Below are 19161 nucleotides of genomic sequence, written 5' to 3'. Positions count from 1 at the left end.
GCCTGAGACTTTAGCAGAGGAAGGTGAGTCCATCTTACCTTGTAGATCAAATGGGAACTGTCGGAGGCATATGTTAGCACAGGGTTTTCCAGTTGGAATGACCTGTTGAGCGGGGAGCCTTTTTAGATTTTGTCTGAAACCAGTAATCCCAGGCTGAGGGAGTGGAAGAGGGGATGGGAGGGAGAGTCTGAGCTGCAGCTGCAGGACTGAGAAGGGGGAGGATGGAAGGGTGTGGCCAGGACCAGGAGGGCAGGAAGTGTCCAGGAAGACCTCTCTGCATCCCCAAGGCCTCAACACTTCTTGGGGTATGGGAGGCACTTGGGAAATGTCAGAAACACAAGCCCAGCAAAGAAGCCAAGACACCATGAAATTCCTCCCCAGAAACCTGAGAAGTCCACCTGTCTGTCCCAGGATCAGATATGACTGGGACAGAATGTCGGTGGGAGCAGGAGCGACCCATCTGTGGTCTGAAGCATGGCCTCAGTCAAATCAGATCCACTCTCTTGTCTTATACTAGCTGTTTCCTTTTAAAAAATCATCTCGAATTCCTCACTCAGTCAATATTTATTGTGCATCTGCTACGTGCCGGGCCCTGCTCTGTCCTGCAGTCCCAACAGTTAAAGGATCACAGTCCCTGTCCTGGAGGATCTGAAACAAGTGCTCCCATGAATGCATGATTACCGATGTGCCAAGTGCCGTGAAGGAAAGGAGGGCCAGGCTCTGTTGGGGGAGGGGGGGAACTGGGGAGGCCTCACAAGGGGGTGACATTTAAGCTGAGATCTGCAGGACGCTAGAAAAAGGGAAAGCAACCCAAAGGGAAGACTGTGTGCAAAGGTCTGGAGGTGGAGAAGTTTGGGTATTTGAGGAGGTGGAAGAAGGCCAATGTGGTGGGAGCTCAGGGTAAGAGGGATCAAGGTGAGGCAGGGAAGGTAAGTAGGATCCAGTGCTGGGCAGCCACATCAAAGATTGATTATCTTATTCCAAGTGCCCTGGGAAGGCATTAATTAAAGGTTTTAAACAAGGGAGGGATGTGATCAAATTTATGTTTCAAAAAGATTCTACAACTGGGGAAAATGATCCAGAGAGGTCATGAGTGAAAACAGGATACCTGTGGGATGGGGTGGTGGAGCTCACCCCACCCCTTCTAGAACTGAAATTCTTATATTGTATGAGTGATGAATGACAAATTGTGGGATGATCTAACGGGGTTTCCAAAGCCATCTTGTTCTGGGCACCCCAAAGTCTCTGCCTCTTAGCAGAGGGCCCCAGCTGTAGCCGTCAGGCCCGGGTCTCCAGAGGGCAGTCTGGGGTCCAGCTGTCGGCAGAGGCAGGAGCTATGGGAACTGTCCCACTGAGGGTGTCGAGGAGCGCAGGACTGTGATGGGTTTACTAGCAAGTGACGGACTGGGATCCAGCCAAGCTGAATTAGAGCAAAACAGATCACTCTGCAGAAGGAATTCTCAGAGCTTTGCTTGGAAAGGTGCCTTGTGAGCCTTGAGGAAGGGCCTAGAATGCAGCGTGCTCCATGCTTATTTTGAAACTCTGTTTTCCATGGAACAGTTTTCTACCAAACTCACTCTGAGAAACTCTGCTGTAAATAGTTCTTATTTGCTAATGGGCATGCTCAGTTCTTTCCTAACATCTCACAACGCTCAGGAACTGGAAAACCATCCTGTTTAATTACTGATGGGGAGACGGGTCGGTTCAGTGTCTTGTATCCAGACTGTTGAGGGGTCTCAGGTGTTAGTCTGCATCAACCAGGTAACCAGAGAGCAGCCAGGTAGATTTTGGGGTGTAAGCTTCTGTCACCACTCTAGCCCATGTCTTCCAGAAAATTCCGCCTGCCTGGCCTACTTAGGAATGTCACTATCAGTGGTCATGTGCCCTGATCTCTTTCCTTTTCTCATTATCGCTAATCGACTTTGGGAGAAATGAGGAGTTGTCTCCCTCAACCAAGCACTTAGGTCCTCTACTCTATCAGGAGACAATGGTCCTGGCATTTCTGGTCGCCACGTCTTCATATGATGCTCACAGTCGGACATGCTGATGCCCATTTGTCTTGCTGGCTCTATTATGAAGTGTGTGCTGTCACTGGCTCTGTTTGGTGCTTTCCAAGTGGTCATTTCCGCCCCCACATCCTGGTATTCTGACCCCTGTGATGTGAAGGAGAAATATGCACAAACAGAAGCAACTCCACAAAACATGTTTCAGAAGATTGTGCTTTTATTCTACGTTATTGGTATGAGAGGGAACAGGGCCAAGATCCCACCTCCATGATCCCACAGGAAGAACAATCAGGAGAATTATGCACATCTAGAAGGGGATAACTGAGGCCAGATCTTCCAGTAAAGTGGCAGGAAAGACTCAGGCTTAGGCCACGGGAGCCAGGCCGATCTGGTTGTTGGCTCTGTCGAAGACGGTAAAGTACTGGCGGATGAAGACGTCACCCAGGATCCAGAGCTCTCCGCTGCTGGTGTCCAGGTCCATGCCCTCGAAGCCACTGATGCAGCTTCCATCCTCCTGGAGAAAAGGAGGATAAAAACAGAGATGGGACACAGACTTAGCAGTGAGAGATGCTGGGGGATCAGCATCAAGGGCCATCGTCCACTGCAAGGCACGTGCAAGGAGGAGCTTCCTGCCTCGTGTGTGGGGACTTGGGTCTTCTTAGCCTGGGGTCTGCCTGTATGAGCTGTTCACTGCACTTCATTCCAGGGACCACTAGACATTGTCCAGTGTGTCTGGCAGATGCACAAACCTCAGCATCCGCATTGGAGTGAAAGGGTTTGGGGAAACTCAGCTCCTGGGGGGATTTTGGAAGCCCCAGTAACACAGCCTTTTCTGATTATTTTGACCCCTTCCAGTGGTGAGCTGTCAGTTCTTTTCATTCACTGGGTCACTGGCCCACAACCTTGGCTGCACATTAGAATCACCTTCGGAGCTTTGCACCCCACCCCACCAGCCACATTGGTTAGGTCTGACCCTCTACTAAATAATCAGCATCACTCAGGGTGTGGCTGGGCGTCAGTACTTCTTGCTGAATTGACATTGACCCACTGGGCAAAATGAGTTTTCCACCTGAGTTATTATAGAAGGAAGTAGTTGGCCTTTGGCTCATTTGACTAAAGAGTTTTCACGTGGTAGAGACAGTGGGGAGTCATACGCCCTGACCCATGGGAGTTAGGATCACCATTTGCCCAACCTTTTGTAGCACTGATGTGGTCAATATCACGTGACTACTCTACACTCTGAGCGTGGGGAAAGCTGTAGAGCAGACGAGGAAACTGAGGCTGAAGGAGGTTGTAACTGGCTCGGAATCAATGGGCTAGTAATTGAGACCCAGAGCGTGGACTCAGGGTCCAACTAGAAGTCCTCTTTTCATGCCATCAGTGTTTGCCTCCCTTTTCCCCCTTGGTACTGCGTCCCCATTATCATGCATGCATTTGTTTTGAATGTATTCTTTTTCTCCAATGGCTGTCCAGAGCAGGTGTCAGTTTCAGAATGAGAAAGTGCACCTTCCTTAGTGCCAAGTGGGACTGTGTGGCCACATTCTATGGGGGGAAACCTAGGGGCAGGCCCAGAGGCCCCTTACCTCTAGGATGTAGGCACTGGGACTCAGAGGAAACTCAACGCCATTGATGGTGAAGACGATGTCAGGCAGGCTGTCGATGGATGAGCAGCTGATCGCCCCCTGGAAAGAGTGAGGGTTGGAAGGGATTGCCTTCCTTCTGCATGGCAGACCCGCCACTTCAGTCTACAATGGGGCAGTCAAGGCTGGACTTACCTCACCAGAGGAGTCCTCACTGGCTCCAATGTAGCTCTGGATATTGTCAATGGCAGAGGGTGGGCCAGCCAGCAGAGAGGTGCCGGTGTCAACAATGGCCTGGCAGCCCCCGCTGCAAGCAATGGACTCTCCATTCATGGTGATGCTGAAAGTGAGATGCAAGTAAGGGTCTTTCAGCTGAGCCCACTGCAGGGACATCTCTGCAAGGAGGAACCGAGTCACCCCAGAGAGTCCCTCCTCCCTATCCGTTGATCAATAGATAAATTTTAGCTTCTCTTCTTCAAGCCCTCATTCATTCATGCATTCTTTTACTCAACAAAACTTTACTGACTGACAACTGTGTGCTAGGCCTGGGAGACAAAATTCCAAACGAGGCAGCTGCACAGTATTTGGCTGCTGGGAGCTCACAGTCTAGCTGGAATGATAAGTTATGACCGAGGAAGAGCTGTATGAACAGGGCATAGGACATGGGAAAAGAAATAATCCATGGTGGGGGTTATGGTGGGGGGGAGCAACCAGAGAGGGCTTCCCGGTGAAGCAGACAGCCTGAGGTTGCCAAGGAGGTAAAGAGCTGGAGGAAGACATCCCAGGCAGAGGGGAAGGCATGCAAGGAGGGATGGAGATGAGAGGAGCAAGGGCAGGAGTGGGAGGAACTGATGAGGTTTTAGCATCACTGGCGCAGACGTGAGTGGACCTAGTGTCTCGGTTTGCTAAGGACACTCCTAGTTTTAGATCTGAAAGCCTTGAGTCCTGGGAAATGGCTAACACCTGGGCAAATCTGGAGTCACCCTAGCAGACCAGCTGGGGAGGAACAGCTGGGAATGAGGCTGCTTGATGGAGGGGCGGGCCCAGAAGGGGAAGGGGAAAGGAATGGGATGAAACAACTTCTCAGGCATCTTGTCCTGTCCATAGACAGAAAGGGAATTTTTCCTGCAGTGGGGGGCATGTGCCAGTTCATAGGTCCCCTAAATGCCAAGTCATGTGGACAGGTGGGTCCTCCAGCTCTCCCCAGGGATGCTCATGTCCTGTCTCTGTGAGCAGAAGGAAAGTGGCTAGCTCATCCTTGCAGAGCATCTGGAGTCCCAGACAGCTCTGCTTCTCCAGTGAGATGATTTTCTCGGGGTCTCTCTGGATTGGCTAACTCCCACCTTTTCCTCCCAGAGCACATTTTCCTATGCTGGCTGTTCCAGGGAGATTCTGGAAAGCTCGGTTAACTGTGAGTCCATAAAGAAATGAGATCTGAGCTCTATCAGGATAGTGCCCATCCACGGCGATGTGATCTCACCTGTCCACAGTGATCTGCCAGTAAGCCTCTTCAGAAACAGGCACCCAGTTCAGGCTTCCAGAATAGTAAGAGGAATCGATGCCACCGAACATCACCACGCTGCCACTCTCGTCATCGCTGTTGAAAGTGGGGGCAAAAGACAGGAATTTGTTCTTTCAACTGAACATCCGCTGTGTTCATCCTAAGAGCTACCCTTGATTGGCTCTTGCTAGTGCCAGGAGCCGCGCTCGTGTGTGATAGACAGGGTTTCTCTCAATCCTCACACCAAGGCCCATATAGTGGTCACATTAATTATTATTTTCACTTTACAGGGAGGAGTCTCAGGCTCAGAGAAGTGGGATTACTTGCCCAAGGACCCGCAGCCAGGGAGTGGCAGAACCAAGATGTGAACCCAGGTCCTTATGGTTCTGGAGTTGTGGTTTGCACCTCATCCTCACTCTCGTTGCCCTGGGACCTGAGGAGAAGTGAACGCTTGACAATGTTTGGTCTTAAGGATTTGATAGTATAGACCCCTGGTTCTCAGCCAGGGACACTTTTGCCCCCAGGGGACATTTGCCAAGGTCTGGGGACATTTTTGGTTGTCATGATTAGGTGGGTGTAGGAAGTGCCACTGGTGTCTGGTACATAGAGGCCATGCAGCCTGCTCAACATCCTACAATGCGCAGGACAACTCCCAACAGCAAGGCATTGTGTGTCCAAAATGTCCATAGCACTGAGACCGAGAAACCCTGATCTAGTTGAGGAGGTAAGATGGCCCCATGGAATCTCTAAGTCCCATAAAGGCAGAGGATGTCTAGGAGCCGACTTGAATATTAAGGGACCAACAGGACAATAAGGCCCTCCTGTTGTAAATTACTTCCGTTGTTTGTTTCCTCCTTGTTACCAGAGTATTCATTTTCTGAATCTCTGCAGTTTCAGGTTAGACAGGAAAGCAAATGTTTATGACGATAAGAAATTAATCACCAAAGAACTGGCTACAGAATGATAGTCCCCACTCACCTCACCCCACATCAACTTTCCTGTAAACATCTGACGGTAAGTACAACGTGACACAATGAGTTTATAGTAGAAGAATGAACAACTAAAGAAATGGATCAACAATGACAATGCTTCAAAAGAGAGGGATGAGAGCGTCAGACGAAAGCTGAGAGTCTCAGGAAACTGACGACACCCTCAGATATTCCTGCATAAACCTCGACTCAACCAAAACCAACACTTGGTTTATTCTTTATTCATTTTTAGGATTAACTCATAGTCACAACTGGAACCTAGATTTTTTTACCGAATGACATAAACTTGCTTTCTTTGTTTGGATGTTTCATTGTTGAAGATATAAGTCACCATCAAATATTCCTTTCATTGCTATGGAATTTTGGCCCCTATTTTTAGTGAACTCTTTTTAAATTGTGGTCTTTTTGGGCCAACGATGAGGGGACTGGGGCGGGAGGGAAAATGGCTGACATTTGACTTGTGTAAGTCAGGATGACAAAGACTCAGCTGGTAAATGAGATGAATCAAGACAGTTCATCAGAGAGAGATTTGGCCCCATTCTCTCCAAAGCTACACCTCTCAAGCCTTAGACACTGACCTTTCAAATCTCTTGCTGGCTGAACCCTCTCTCTCCACCCAGCTCTGGACAGCCCTCTGCTGGGCCAGGTGACCATGACCTCCCTGCCTGACTTACGAGCTCAGGTAGACAGAGAAGAGGTCTTGGGAAACCAGACCCTGGTCCCATATGTTGTCAAAGACGGGAGTGGCCCCAGAGGCAGAGATGCTGGGGTAGGCGAGACCCAGGATGCCGTCGAAGGGAGCATAGTACAGGAAGGAGCTTGGCTCTGACTCGCTCAGGCCGAAGATCTGGTTGGTGTCCTCGATGCCTCCGACCTGAGTGGGGGTAACAAAGATGTTGACAACCAGCTTGTGTTGACTGAGCACTGCGGGGCACCAGCCCCAGGCCCAGAGCATCCCTGGTTCATCTCATGTTGGACTTGGCTTCTGGGGCCTCAGGCTGGAAGGAGGGGAGAGGGAATCTCTGGGAATGTTTGTTATTCTGTTGGAAGTGACCATTGCTGCTGATCTCCAGACGGCCACTGTCTGCACCTTGGTGTGGGAATTTTCTGCAGAACGGATGGGCCCTGTGTGTTGCTGTGTCTGATGACTGGATGCAAAGCAGACCCAAGGCAAATCAGAGCCCTTGACCCCTGCCACATCCTGAAAGGGGGAGATGCTTTTGAAGCCTTTGTGAGTAGAGGAGGAGGCTGCAGGTAGTGGGAGGAGAGAGAGGAGGAGGTGATAAAAGGTAATGGAGCCTTTTCCTATCTTCTCTCCCCAAATCCATAGCACTCAGCTTGGGTGGGGCTGAGGTTGGCTGATGGCTCCAGGCATCCCACCCTCTTACCCACTACTGCCCCACCTAGAAATGTCTGTGACATCTCTGCCACTTCCTCATCCCCCTCCACTAATCAAGTTACTTTGGAGTCACTGAGACCCATATTGCTGAATGAGCTGATTCCGGGGTTGCACTGTGGCCTCCAGGGTCCCCAGAAGCTGGCCCTAGGACTGGGCAGGATGAGGCAGTGAGGCAGCAGGTTCTCACCCTGACAGTGTCGTATCCGAGGACGCCTGTCATGCTGCCGGTGCCATAGGTGATGGAGACCGACTCACTGGTGGCCTCGTAGGTGGAGGAATCCTCAGGGTTGAAGCGGTTGTGGTCGGCTGGGAGGACAAGAAGTGACATTATCAACCTCAGAATCCAAGTGAGAATCATGGCTAGGGATGACTTTCTGGAGTGGGCTGCCTTGGTTCTGGGTGAGGCTTTGTAGGACGAAGGATCCCATTCTCCACACGATGGAGCCCAAGCATCCCCAGGTTCCATTCCTGCCTTGTTGGACTAAGTTCGACCATCTCCCAAATGGAAGTCCCCAGCCAACCCCACAGTCTTCCCAAGGACCCCCAGGCAAACACTGAGTAGAGCAGGCCCACAGCTGCCCATGGCCGTGAGCCCCTTCACAGCGCACTGTGAACAGCCCATGACACAGCTACACTGTCACGGTCACAGCCCTACAATGTTACAGTTCAGGTTATGAAGGGGAGGACTCCAGGGGCTCCTCTGAATTAAAAGTCAGGTGAAAATTCTGGAAGAGGAAGGAACTTGTAACGCTGTCCATGACTCCCAATGACAAATACTCTTTCGTTAGTGAATAAATGATATTTTTAAAAGTGAGTTCATGACTCAGCTCAGTCATGCCTTTAAGTCACTTATCCTAACTGCCCTCTTGCTTTGGGCCCCCCTTAGTCCCCTTGGCTGTGCTTGTTCAGGAGAGCTGCTCTCTGCCATTGGACTGAACCCCTCGGGAGCAGGGACCATGTGTGAGTCACCCTCTGTCCCAGGGCTCTTATGCCCAGTGCTAGGCACATGGGTGCTCGGGAAATGCCTGTTGAGAGAATCCCAGAGGGACTCCAGCAGGCTTGAAATTGGACCTATTTGAAGCCCCCGAGTGTTCAGGGCTCCCAGGTCCGTGGGCGCTGGGGTCCCGGGCAGGGCCAGGCACTCACAGCAGGCGAGACTGGAGCAGTAGACCGAGGGCACCCACAGGTTGGAGGAGCCGGTGTCAAAGATGACGGTGAACTCCTGAGCGGGAGTTCCGATGCTGATGGTGCCGAAGTACTCCTCCTGTGGGGTGGGGACAGCACAGGTCACTCCCCATCCTGAGACCCCCCCAGGGAGCAGGGCCTCCTGGGGTATCTCCTCAGCTCCCCACCCTCACTGCTCTCCTTGCCTTTCTCTCCATGTTCAATGCAGCCATCCTTCAAGGTCCAGCCTGTCCTCCCCTCCTCCTTGATGACTTCCCTGATTCCATCCCTGTTTCCCTCTGACTGTCTCTTCAAAGCACAATCAAGTAAGAATCTGCTGTCTCCTCTTCAGCTCTCCTCCTGAATGTCTTAGTCATGCCACCCTAGAGAACACTCCATCTCAGAGGACAGTGGGTAACCTGATAGCAGCCAGCAGAATAAATGCTCAAAGGTGCATTCAGTAAATGGTCGATCAGGAGATAAAGAAGTCATCTAAAGATGGAAACCCCTGGAGATATCTTGTTCCTAAATCGAGGTGTGTACAGCATGTTTTGAGGAAGGGCATGGTCAGGATTTTTATTTAGCGGCAGCCCTGTCTCCCTTGCCAGCAGTTCTAGCCACACTGGTCTGGCTCTTCTTTGATTGTGACAAGCTCATTCCCATCCCAGGGACACACACTTGCTATTCCTGTGCTAAGAAAATGTTTCTTCTGGATCTTTTCTTGGTCTGCTCCTTCTCCTCAATCATTCAGAGCTCTAGTCAAACATCCCCTCCACCAAGGGGCCCTCCCTGACCACTTCATCTAAATTTGCCCTTCCCTCATTATTCTTCTTCTCGTTACTCTAATTAATTTATTTTTCTTTTCATCACTTGCCATTACATGGAATTATTTTGCATATTTATTTAATTTGTCTCCTATTTGCTTTCTCTAGTATAACAAAAGCTCCAGGAACTTTGTTTCTTCATCACTGTTTCCTCAGCTCTGTGCACAGAGCCTCTGCCACATAGTAGATGCTTCAGAAATATTTATTAAGTGAATAAATGGACTGACTTTACCAAGCTCTTACCAAGAGCCAGGCCCTGTCCTAAAACTCCAAGAAAACGCTATTGTGTTAATTACTTGCAACAACTCTCTAGTGTTAGATATTTGTGGTTCTGTTTGACAGAGGAGGAAACTGAGGCTTGATCAGAGAATTTAAAAGACTTGCCCAAGGTCACGTGGCTCGGAACCATTTAGCTCAGACTTGCACCAGGTCAGGCAGATTTCACAGGCTAAGGTCATAACGACAGGCAACATTGCTTCCTATTGTTGGCCCTGTGCCCTCACACAGGGGACACACAATATATACAGAAGGGCGGGCCTTTGCCTTTGGCTTCTAAATAGCACAGTGAGAGATCGCCCTGAAACTCCACACTGATCATGTCAACCCCCCTGGTTAAGATGATTCAGTGGCCATGAGGACACATGCCCTCATCACCTGCTCTGGTCTGGCTCTAGCCACCAACCCCACAATCCTCACTCTGCGCCTCCCTCCCTCTCTGTTCTCCCTGAACACTGGCCTCCTTTCCTCAAATGCACTCTGCTCCCTGCTGTCCCAGGGTCCGGCGCAAGCCATCCTGCTATCGGGGACCATCTCTTATACTCCCTGACCTCCACTTCTCCTTCATTTCCCAAGGGAGGTGTCACTGCCCGCCACCTGCCACCTTCTCAGAGTGTCACCTTCACTGTGTAGCCCTCAGTCTGTCTGTACTTTTCATTGTTGGTGAGGCTCAGTGATGATGGTGTCTCCCTACTAGACTGTGAGCCCCCCGAGGGCACAGGCTGTGCCTGGTTTTCTATCCTACTGCTTCCCGGAGGCCCAGTACTGTGTCTGGCACATAAGGAGGTGTTCTGCATCTGTAAACATTGAATGAATGAATGAACAAAAGAATGAGAGCAACATCTCTGATGTGACTTTTCCTGTGCCTCTGAGATCCAAGGAGCAGACACCTGGGTCACTGCCTCCAGGCTGAGAGCCCTGCTCCACCTTCCAAGACCCCTGGGAACCCCTCTTTCCTCCAGGCCAAGTCCTCAGTGCCAGGCCCCACCGCCCTGCATGGCCCTGCACTCACATCCATGTAGTTCTCCAGGCCCTCTGTGGCTGCCAAGGTGGCGGCCTCCTTGGGGAAGTACTTGCTGGCTGGGTTGCGGGGATGCTGCTTGAGGAAGTCCGCCAGCAGGCCATTCTCGCGCAGGTTCTGCCTCAAGGACTTCTTTTTGATAAGTGGAACCCTGTGGCAGAGCGTTTGCAAATGGGATGGTTTGGAGGAGGAAGTGTAATTGGGGAAGGAGTCCACTCAGGGGTGCTGTGGAAGGCAGGGAAGGTCAAGGAGGCTGGTCCAAGAGAGGGAGAAGGAAGGAAGTCAAGAGAGGAGATGCTCCCATTTTTTCTACACAACTGAAAAGAAGTTCAGTGGTTGCCCAAAGTTGCCTGGCCCAGTGATGGAGCTGGGAACCAAATCCAGGCTGGACTTGAGGGCTGGGGCTGTTAAGCACGTCTGCAGGGCTTCTTCTCCAGAAGGACAGAGTGAGACAAGAAAAGAGACTCAACACAGTGGAAGAGAGTGAGGAGTTGTATGAAGGAAGAAAGGAAGAAGAAAAATTAAGGAGGAAAGGAAGACTGGGTGACAGGCAGTGAAGGGAAGCAGCCCCTTGGAAGCTGTTCTTTGTGCCACGTGTCCCCCAGACTCACTTGTAGATAAGGCACTCAGAGAGCGCCACCAAGCTGAGCAGCAGCAGCCACTTCATGGTTCTTCCTGGGTCCCAAGTCTCCAGAGAAGGGAAGATGGGTGGAAGGCGTACAGCAGAGGCAGGAGCTGCTCCTTATATACAGCACAAGTCCTGGGGAACCTGCCTTATCAGCCTCCAAACGTCACCCATTCTCCTAGCCCCAAACACAAAGCTTCCTGATACGATTGTCCCTGCCCCGTGCCATGTTCTGAGAAGTTTCCGGTTAGGCAGCTTTCCACTGTAACCACATCCATGATTAGGATGCACCTGCATAGAATGAGCCATGGAGGGGTGGCTTATTTCTCAAATAACACAAAGGACCTGCATGGAAACTTGACAAGCTGAATATTTTGACAAAGTTGATCTAATGTGCACTTAAGATTGAACAGATGTCCGTGGAGCTCAGTGTACCCCAATCTGTCAATGGGACAGATGCTGTGGTTATTGCAGAGCAGCTCCCCACTTAGTGACAGGTCATGTTCCTGAAGCTGCTAACCCATAGCAAGTTTGTAGGTCAGTGGTTAGGGATCAGGACACATTTCCCCAAAGAAATATCATTTTGTGGGTTGTTTGGTGTCTAACTAGCTTATAGGCATTATTATACTCTTGCATAACATTGTGATTATGGCAATGGAGCTGAGTCCTGGGACGTGGTGCATGCAGTACAGAGGAAGAGGAGGGAGTGAAGCAAGCGGAAGAATGCTGCCTTCCTTTCCTGGAGGAAGCACACTTGAAAACGGCCAGGTTTGTCCTTGGAATCTTTGTCCCTCACTTTATGCACCCCTTCTTCTTTCTACTGCTCCTCTCCCACACTCTCAGGTTGCTGGAAGCCTCCACCTTTGAGACCCCACCTGGGTCTGACTCTCCCAGGATCCCCATGCTTAAAACTTGACTGAATCAGCTGCAATGGAGTGCAGCAATCTGGGCAAATTCATACTAGTGGGTGAATGACTTAGAAAGGTTGTCTTATTAAAAGGAAATGCTTACCAACCCATAGATTCTCTACTTTGGGGCATTTATTCATTGGATGCAGTGGAGTGGAAGCTTATTGAGAATTGTGGAGGAGGGGAATACATGGGAGGGATGTCACCAGGAGGCAACCAGCTGTATCCGCAGATCTTGTTCTGATTGCAGATTCTCTGGGCCATCCCAGGTTTTTCCTGCATCAGGAAACACAGATTGTATAAAAATTCCAAATTTCCCCGAGTGCTCTGGGTGAGCATGGCAGGGCGAGTTGTGCCACGTAGTTTGTGTGTTTCTCTTCCTTGCAGTTACATGACACAGCGTAGATTTATTGACCTCTGACTGAGCTCATTCTGGTAAGTAATATTATTATCCCCATTTTATGCATGAGGAAACTGAGGCACAGAGTTGTTATGACACTTGCTTGAGATGACACAGGTAAGAAGAGACTGAGCAGGGACTCGAGTCCAGGTCTCTGTGACTACCTGTGCCTTCTCCCTTACTCGACTGCCTGGGGTTTACTGGGGGCCGTGGAGAATCTTATGAAGAGCCCTGGCTCCCGAATCTGGGTTTGAATCCCAGCCCTGTCTCTGAACAGTTGTAAGACCTGGGACTGCTGATCCAGCCTGTGCGAGACTCAGTTGGCTTATGCATGAAATGGAGATAAAAGTACCACTAATTTCATAGGATTGTATGAGGATTAAACATAGAGTGTTAACCAGCCACACACACAGAGCGGCTAAAATGAAAACAACTGTCAAAACCAAGTGCTGACGAGGATGAGCACGTGGGTCTTTCCTATAGCGCAGGTGGGAGAGGAGAGGGCACAGCCACATTGGAAAACAGCAGAGCAGTTTCTGATAAACATGCACTTATCATTTGACTGAGCCAACCCTTCCGGTGTATCTACTGAAAAGAAATGAAAAACACGTGTCCCTACAGAGACCTGCACACAAATGTTTATAACAGCTTTTTTCATAAAAGCCAAAAACTCGAAACAACTGGACTGTCCTTCAACTTGTCCTGGATGAGCAAGTGATGGTGCAGCCACACGGGGGACGAGCCGTCAGCAGTAGAGACAGAGGAGCTGCCGGGTGAATCTCACGAGCGTTGTGCTGAGTGAAGGAGGCCAAGCTCCAAAGGCGACACTTGTAAGATTCTGTTTATACGGCATCTGGGAAAGGCAAAATAATGAGAATGGAAAACAGACCAGAGGCCAGGGGCAGATGCTCACTGCCAAGGGACAAAAGGGAACTTTACAAGGTGATGGAAATATTCTCTCTCTGGATTGTACACTTGAAAAGCCAAATCTCACTCTATGACAAGAGACCTGATGCCCCTGACTTCACAGCAGGCGACGGGCTCAGCCAGTGACGGCCACATGGTGGGGGTGAAGGGAATGGATACCAGGCTCTGCCTGTGGAGGTTCCTTGGAGGGGACAAACGTGTTCATTTCAAGTGAAATGCTGTGATGGCATCAAAGGAAATGAAGAAGAAGAGAACACCCACTCATCATCCCTGCTTCCATTTTGGTCCTTTGGTTCTAGGAGTAAAATCTGTCCACAGTCTGATTTTCTCTTCCACGTTGAGTGGTGGATGGTGAAGTTGGCAGTTGAAGTGAACCTCTGAGGAGGCAAATGAGGACTGTGAACATTTGTCAGATCCCCTGGGTGCTGGGCCCTCCAGACAGGCTGTTTCATGTCATCCTGAGGGTGAGGGTGGGTTGGCCAGAGTCCATCTAGGAGGGGTAGGTAGTGTCCATGCTCCCCTGTGCATCCTGGAACTGCTTACAGTGCTCGGAGCCCAAGGATGGGCATTGATTTGGGGGCACAGCTTGTCTGTGGGATCCACATGGGAATTTTGAACAGAGGAGAAATATGTTTGGGAAGCAGAAGGAAGATTCCTCAAGCAGGAACCTGCAGGACCCATTTGCATATTCATTCCACACATTTTCATTATGCTTCTGCTACCTTTTGGGTAGCAGGCATTATCTATTTTCCAGGAGCAGGTCCATGAGCAAGACGGAAAGAGGCCAGATCTTCAATGAGTTTGTGGTCGGTTCAACAGGGCAGAGAGGGGAGAGTTCTTTCCCTCCCACTCAGAGGGGGCTTTGACTCTCACTAATGGGAGGCTCTAGGATTGGTGAAGATAGTTGTCTTCTCACATTGGAGATTTTAACACACTGGGGGAAGCTGGCATGCTTGGTGACACAATTCCAGGGTTTTGTCAGACTCTATGGTGACCACCAATTATCCTTGTCTACTGGTATTAATGTCCCTCACAATCTCCTCCCCTTGAACATGTGCAGAACCTGTGACTTAATTCTAACCAAAAGGATACAGCAAAGCAGAGGGGATGTCACTTTTTGGATTACATTACATGAGATTGTCCCTTCTGTCTTAATAGCACACTCTTTGTATGGACTATCTCTCTTGCTGCCTTGGATGAAGAGAGGCCCATGTGGCAGGGAACAGAGTGTGGCCTCCAGCCAACAGCCAGTGAGGAACTGAGGCCCCCAGTCTGACGATCTGCCAGGACCTGAATCCTGTCAACAACCACGTGAGCTTGGAAGCAGACCCGCCTCCAGTCGAGCCTCAGATGAGACCACATCCCTGGCTGATGCCTTGACTGCAGCCTTGTGAGAGGTCCTGAAACAGAGGACCCAGCCAAACTGGGTTCCTGACCCAGAAAAACTCTGAAATAACACATGTGAGTTGTTTTAAGTTGTGAAATTTATGTTATTTTGGCATCCGCAGTTGAAAACTTGAAAAGGTTTAGAAACGTCTAGAAAACACTACAAAAATCCGCCTGGCTGCCTGCTGATCTTCTCCATTTGGGGCCCATTTCAGTGCCCTTGAAGGTGGCTTTTTGCTCCTGCCATGTGAGTGATCTGGGAAGGAGGGCATTGGTATCATTGCTCTGCTTCTCTGCAAACCTCCCTCTACACAACAAGGATTACATTTCTGTGGCTCTTCATGTTTTCTGAGTGCTTTGAGATACATGATCTCTTAAAGACATATCATTCCTGCATTGTCCTCCCTGACAGTTCAGAAGAGTTAAGTGATCAGCTCAGGTTCACATCATTACGTAGTAACACAGGAGGGACTAGAAGCTGGGGCCAGGAGTCTCTGGTTGGGAGGCTCTTGTCCCGGGCCAGGCTCTGTTCTCACACACGTCCACCTGGTTTCTGTCCATTGGTTGGAGTGTGAATTGGACATTTTGTGATGGCCTCAGCCTCCATGCTGGAGGACTCAGAGAAGCCATTCTATCCTCTCCCTAGAGGACCTCTTGGGAGGGAAAGTAGAGTCCTGACTCCAGGGCCATGTGGTCTGATCCTCAGCCACGGCCGACCTGTGGCTGCCAGCAGGGAAGCCATGTAATCTCATTATACTGGACTGGCCTGGCAGAAAGATCGTTTACTTTGCCATTAACCCTGCGTGGCACCAGGCTTTGAGTGGCACTGGAAACTGCATTGCTAATACACAGCCCTCACTGCCAAGAGCACAGGTGTTCAGAAATGTTCCATGAACATATCAAATCAAAGCAATGGAATGAAGCCTAAACAACCCAATCATGGCAAGACCGAGATGGAACACTTCAGCACGATAAATGTTCTCGAGCTGGTCTGAGAGACCTTAGGATGGCCTCATGGTCCTGAAGTTTCACCACCATCTTCTTCCCCTTACTCTTCTTCCCAGAAACACAGAACTCGTAAAGGGCTGGATGTGAGAAACCCAGGCTCAGAGAGGGAATGTGGCTTGCTCATGGTCATATAGCCAGCACGTGGGGAACTGACACCCATGCCTGGGCTTGCTGACCCTCCTCAGTGCTCCTTATGCCACACGGTGATGTGCCATCAGAGGAGAGTGTTTGCCGTTCCTTTTCCTTCTTCATTACCTCCTTCCTTAATCTCTTCCTCTGCTTTCTTCCGTTTTTAAAAATTAGAATTTAGAAACTGAATCAACTTTGCATAAGAGTAATTGTTAGTATGTATTAAGAACTTGTATGTGTCACGGAATGTATTTTCTTTCTTGAGGCATAATTGACATATAACATTGTATTAGTTTCAGGTGTACTACATAATGATTCTGTATTCGTACATATTGCAAAATGATCACAACAGAAAGTCTCGTTAACATCTGTCACCATATATACTTAAAACTCTATTTTTAAAAAATTTTTTATTGAGTTCACAATGGTTTATAACCTTGTGAACTTTCAGGTGTACATTATTATTTATCAGTTTCCATATAGACAGCATCGTGTTCACTGCCAATAGTCTAATTTTTATCCACCAGCAGACATATGTGCCCCTTTACCTTGTTTGCACACCGCCAACCTTCTGTTCTCTTTGTCTGTGTGTTTGTTTATCTTCCACATTTGAGTGAAATCATACAGTGTTTGTCTTTCTTAGTTTGGCTTATTTCGCTTAATATCATGCCCTCAAGGTCCATCCATGTTGTTGCAAATGGGAAGATTTTGTCTATACTACTACTACTGAGTAGTATTCCATTGTGTATATATATACCACACTTTCTTTATCCATTCATCAGTGGACGGGCATTTCTGTTGCTTCTGTGTCTTGGCTATTGTGCATAATGCTTCAATGAACATAGAGGTGCACAAGTCTCTTTGCATCATGGATTTCAAGTTCTTTGGATAAATACCCTGTAGCGGAATAACTGAATCGTATGGTATTTCTATTTTTAATTTCTTGAGACATCTCCATACTGTTTTCTGTAGTGGGTGTACCAGTTTGCATTCTTACCAGCGGTGTGTGAGGGTTCCCTTTTGCCCACACTGTCCTCAAAATTTCTTATTTTTTCCTTGATAATTACAGCCATTCTAATAGGTTTAAGGTGCTATCTCATTGTAGTTTGATTTGTATTTCCCTAATGTTTAGTCATGTGGAACATCCTTTCATGTGCCTGTTGCCATCTGTATATCATCTTTGGAAAAATGTTCACATGCTCTGCCCATTTTTTGATTGAGTTGTTTGTTTGTTGTTGTTGCTGTTGAGTTGTATGAGTTCTTTTGGAGATTAATCCCTTGTCAGATAAATGATTTGAAAATAGTTTCTGCCAGTTGGTGGGTTGTCCTTCTGTTTTGTTCATGGTTTCCTTTGCCTTGCAGAAGCTTTTCAGTCTCATGTAGTCCCATTTGTTTATTTTTTCTTTTGATTCCCATGCCAGGAGAGACATGGTATAGGAAAAGATGCTGCTAAGATCAATGTCAGAGTGTACTGCCTGTATTTTCTTTGAGGGGTTTTAAGGCCTCAGGTCTTACCTTCAAATCTTAATACATTTTGAGCAAGTTTTTCTGTATGGTGTAAGGTAAGGGTCAATTTCCATTCTTTGGCATGTGGCTGTCCACTTTTCCCAGCACTATTTATTGAAGAGATTTTCCTTTATCCATTGTGTGTTCTTGGCTCATTTGTTGAGGAGTAGCTGTCCTTAGATGTGTGGTTTTATTTCTGGGCTTTATTCTGTTCCATTGATCTGTGTGTCTGCTTTTATGCCAGTACCATGCTCCTTCGATTACTATAGCTTTGCAGTATATTTTGAAGTCAGGGATTATGATGCCTCCAGCTTTGTTCTTTTTACTTAGGATTGCTTTCACTATTCAGGGTCTTTTGTTTTCCACATACATTTTAGGATTCTTTGTTCTATTTCCATGAAGAATGGCATTGGGATTCTGATTGGGATTGCACTGAATCTGTAGATTGCTTTAGGTAACATGGATATTTTAACTATGTTTATATTTCCAATGCATGAGCATGGAATATCTTTCCATTTCTTTATGTCATCATTGATTTCCCCAATGAAGTCTTACAATTTTCAGTGTACAGGTCTATGACCTCATTGGTTAAGTTTATTCCTATAAAATTTTATTCTTTTTGTTGAGATTTTAAGTGGAATTGTATTCTTGAGATCTCTTTCTGATAGTTCATTATTAGAATATAGAAATGCAACTGATTTTTGTAATTTTATTTTGTACCCTGCAAATCTGATGTAGTTGTTGACTATTTCTAATAGTTTTCTGCTGGATTCTTTCCAGTGTTCTATATATAGGAACATGTCATCTGCAGCCAGCAAGAGTTTCATTTCTTCATTTCTAATTTAGATATTTCTTTTGAATATCTTTTTCTTGCCAAATTGCTCAGGCAAGAACCTCCAGTACTATGTAGAACAAGAGAGGCAAGTTGGGCAGCTTTGTCTCTTTCCTGTTCTCAGAGGGATGTTTTACAGTTTCTCCCCATTGAGTATGATGTTGGCTGTGTTTTTGTGATAGATGGCCTTTATTATATTGAGGTATTTTCCTTCTATACTCATTTTCTTGAGAGTTTTTTTCATAAATGGATGTGGGATCTTGTCAAACGCTTCATCTTCACCTATTGAGATGATCATATGATTTTTATTCCTCATTTTGTTAAGGTGGTGTATCACACTGATTGATTTGTGGATGTTCAACCTTCCCTGTGTCACTGGTATAAATCCCCTTTGATCATGGTATGTGATCCTTTAAATGTATTGCTGTATTGGCTTTTCCAATATTTTGTTGAAGATCTTTGCATCTATGTTTATCAGCGATATTAGCCCGTAATTTTCACTTTTGTGTTGTCCTTGACCGGTTTGGGGATCAGGATGACGTTGGCCTCCTAGAATGAGGTAGGATGTATTCCATATTCCTCAATTTTTTGGGACAATTTGGGAAGGGGAGGTATTAACTCTTCCTTGATTGTTTGGTAGAATTCTCCAGAGAAGCCATCTGGTCCTTGACTTTTGTTTT

General features: G+C 48.0%; 1 protein-coding gene across 1 annotated transcript; it reads right to left on the bottom strand.

Annotated features, from left to right (window-relative positions):
• Nucleotides 1–2205: 2205 nt before the first annotated feature.
• On the bottom strand, nt 2206–11489 carry LOC123277989 (pepsin A-like). Its single transcript, XM_044750137.2, has 9 exons — nt 11372–11489; nt 10752–10911; nt 8622–8739; nt 7663–7781; nt 6751–6950; nt 5067–5183; nt 3782–3926; nt 3590–3688; nt 2206–2520 (listed from the first exon to the last, which is right to left on the bottom strand). The coding sequence occupies exons 1-9, from the start codon at nt 11425–11427 to the stop codon at nt 2371–2373; spliced, it is 1164 nt and encodes a 387-aa protein (XP_044606072.1). The 5' UTR covers nt 11428–11489; the 3' UTR covers nt 2206–2370.
• Between the last annotated feature and the right edge of the window lie 7672 nt (nt 11490–19161).

This window comes from Equus asinus, chromosome 17 (genome assembly GCF_041296235.1).
Source record: "Equus asinus isolate D_3611 breed Donkey chromosome 17, EquAss-T2T_v2, whole genome shotgun sequence".
In the NCBI taxonomy this organism is placed as follows: domain Eukaryota; kingdom Metazoa; phylum Chordata; class Mammalia; order Perissodactyla; family Equidae; genus Equus; species Equus asinus.
This window is presented reverse-complemented; position numbering and strand designations above follow the sequence as displayed.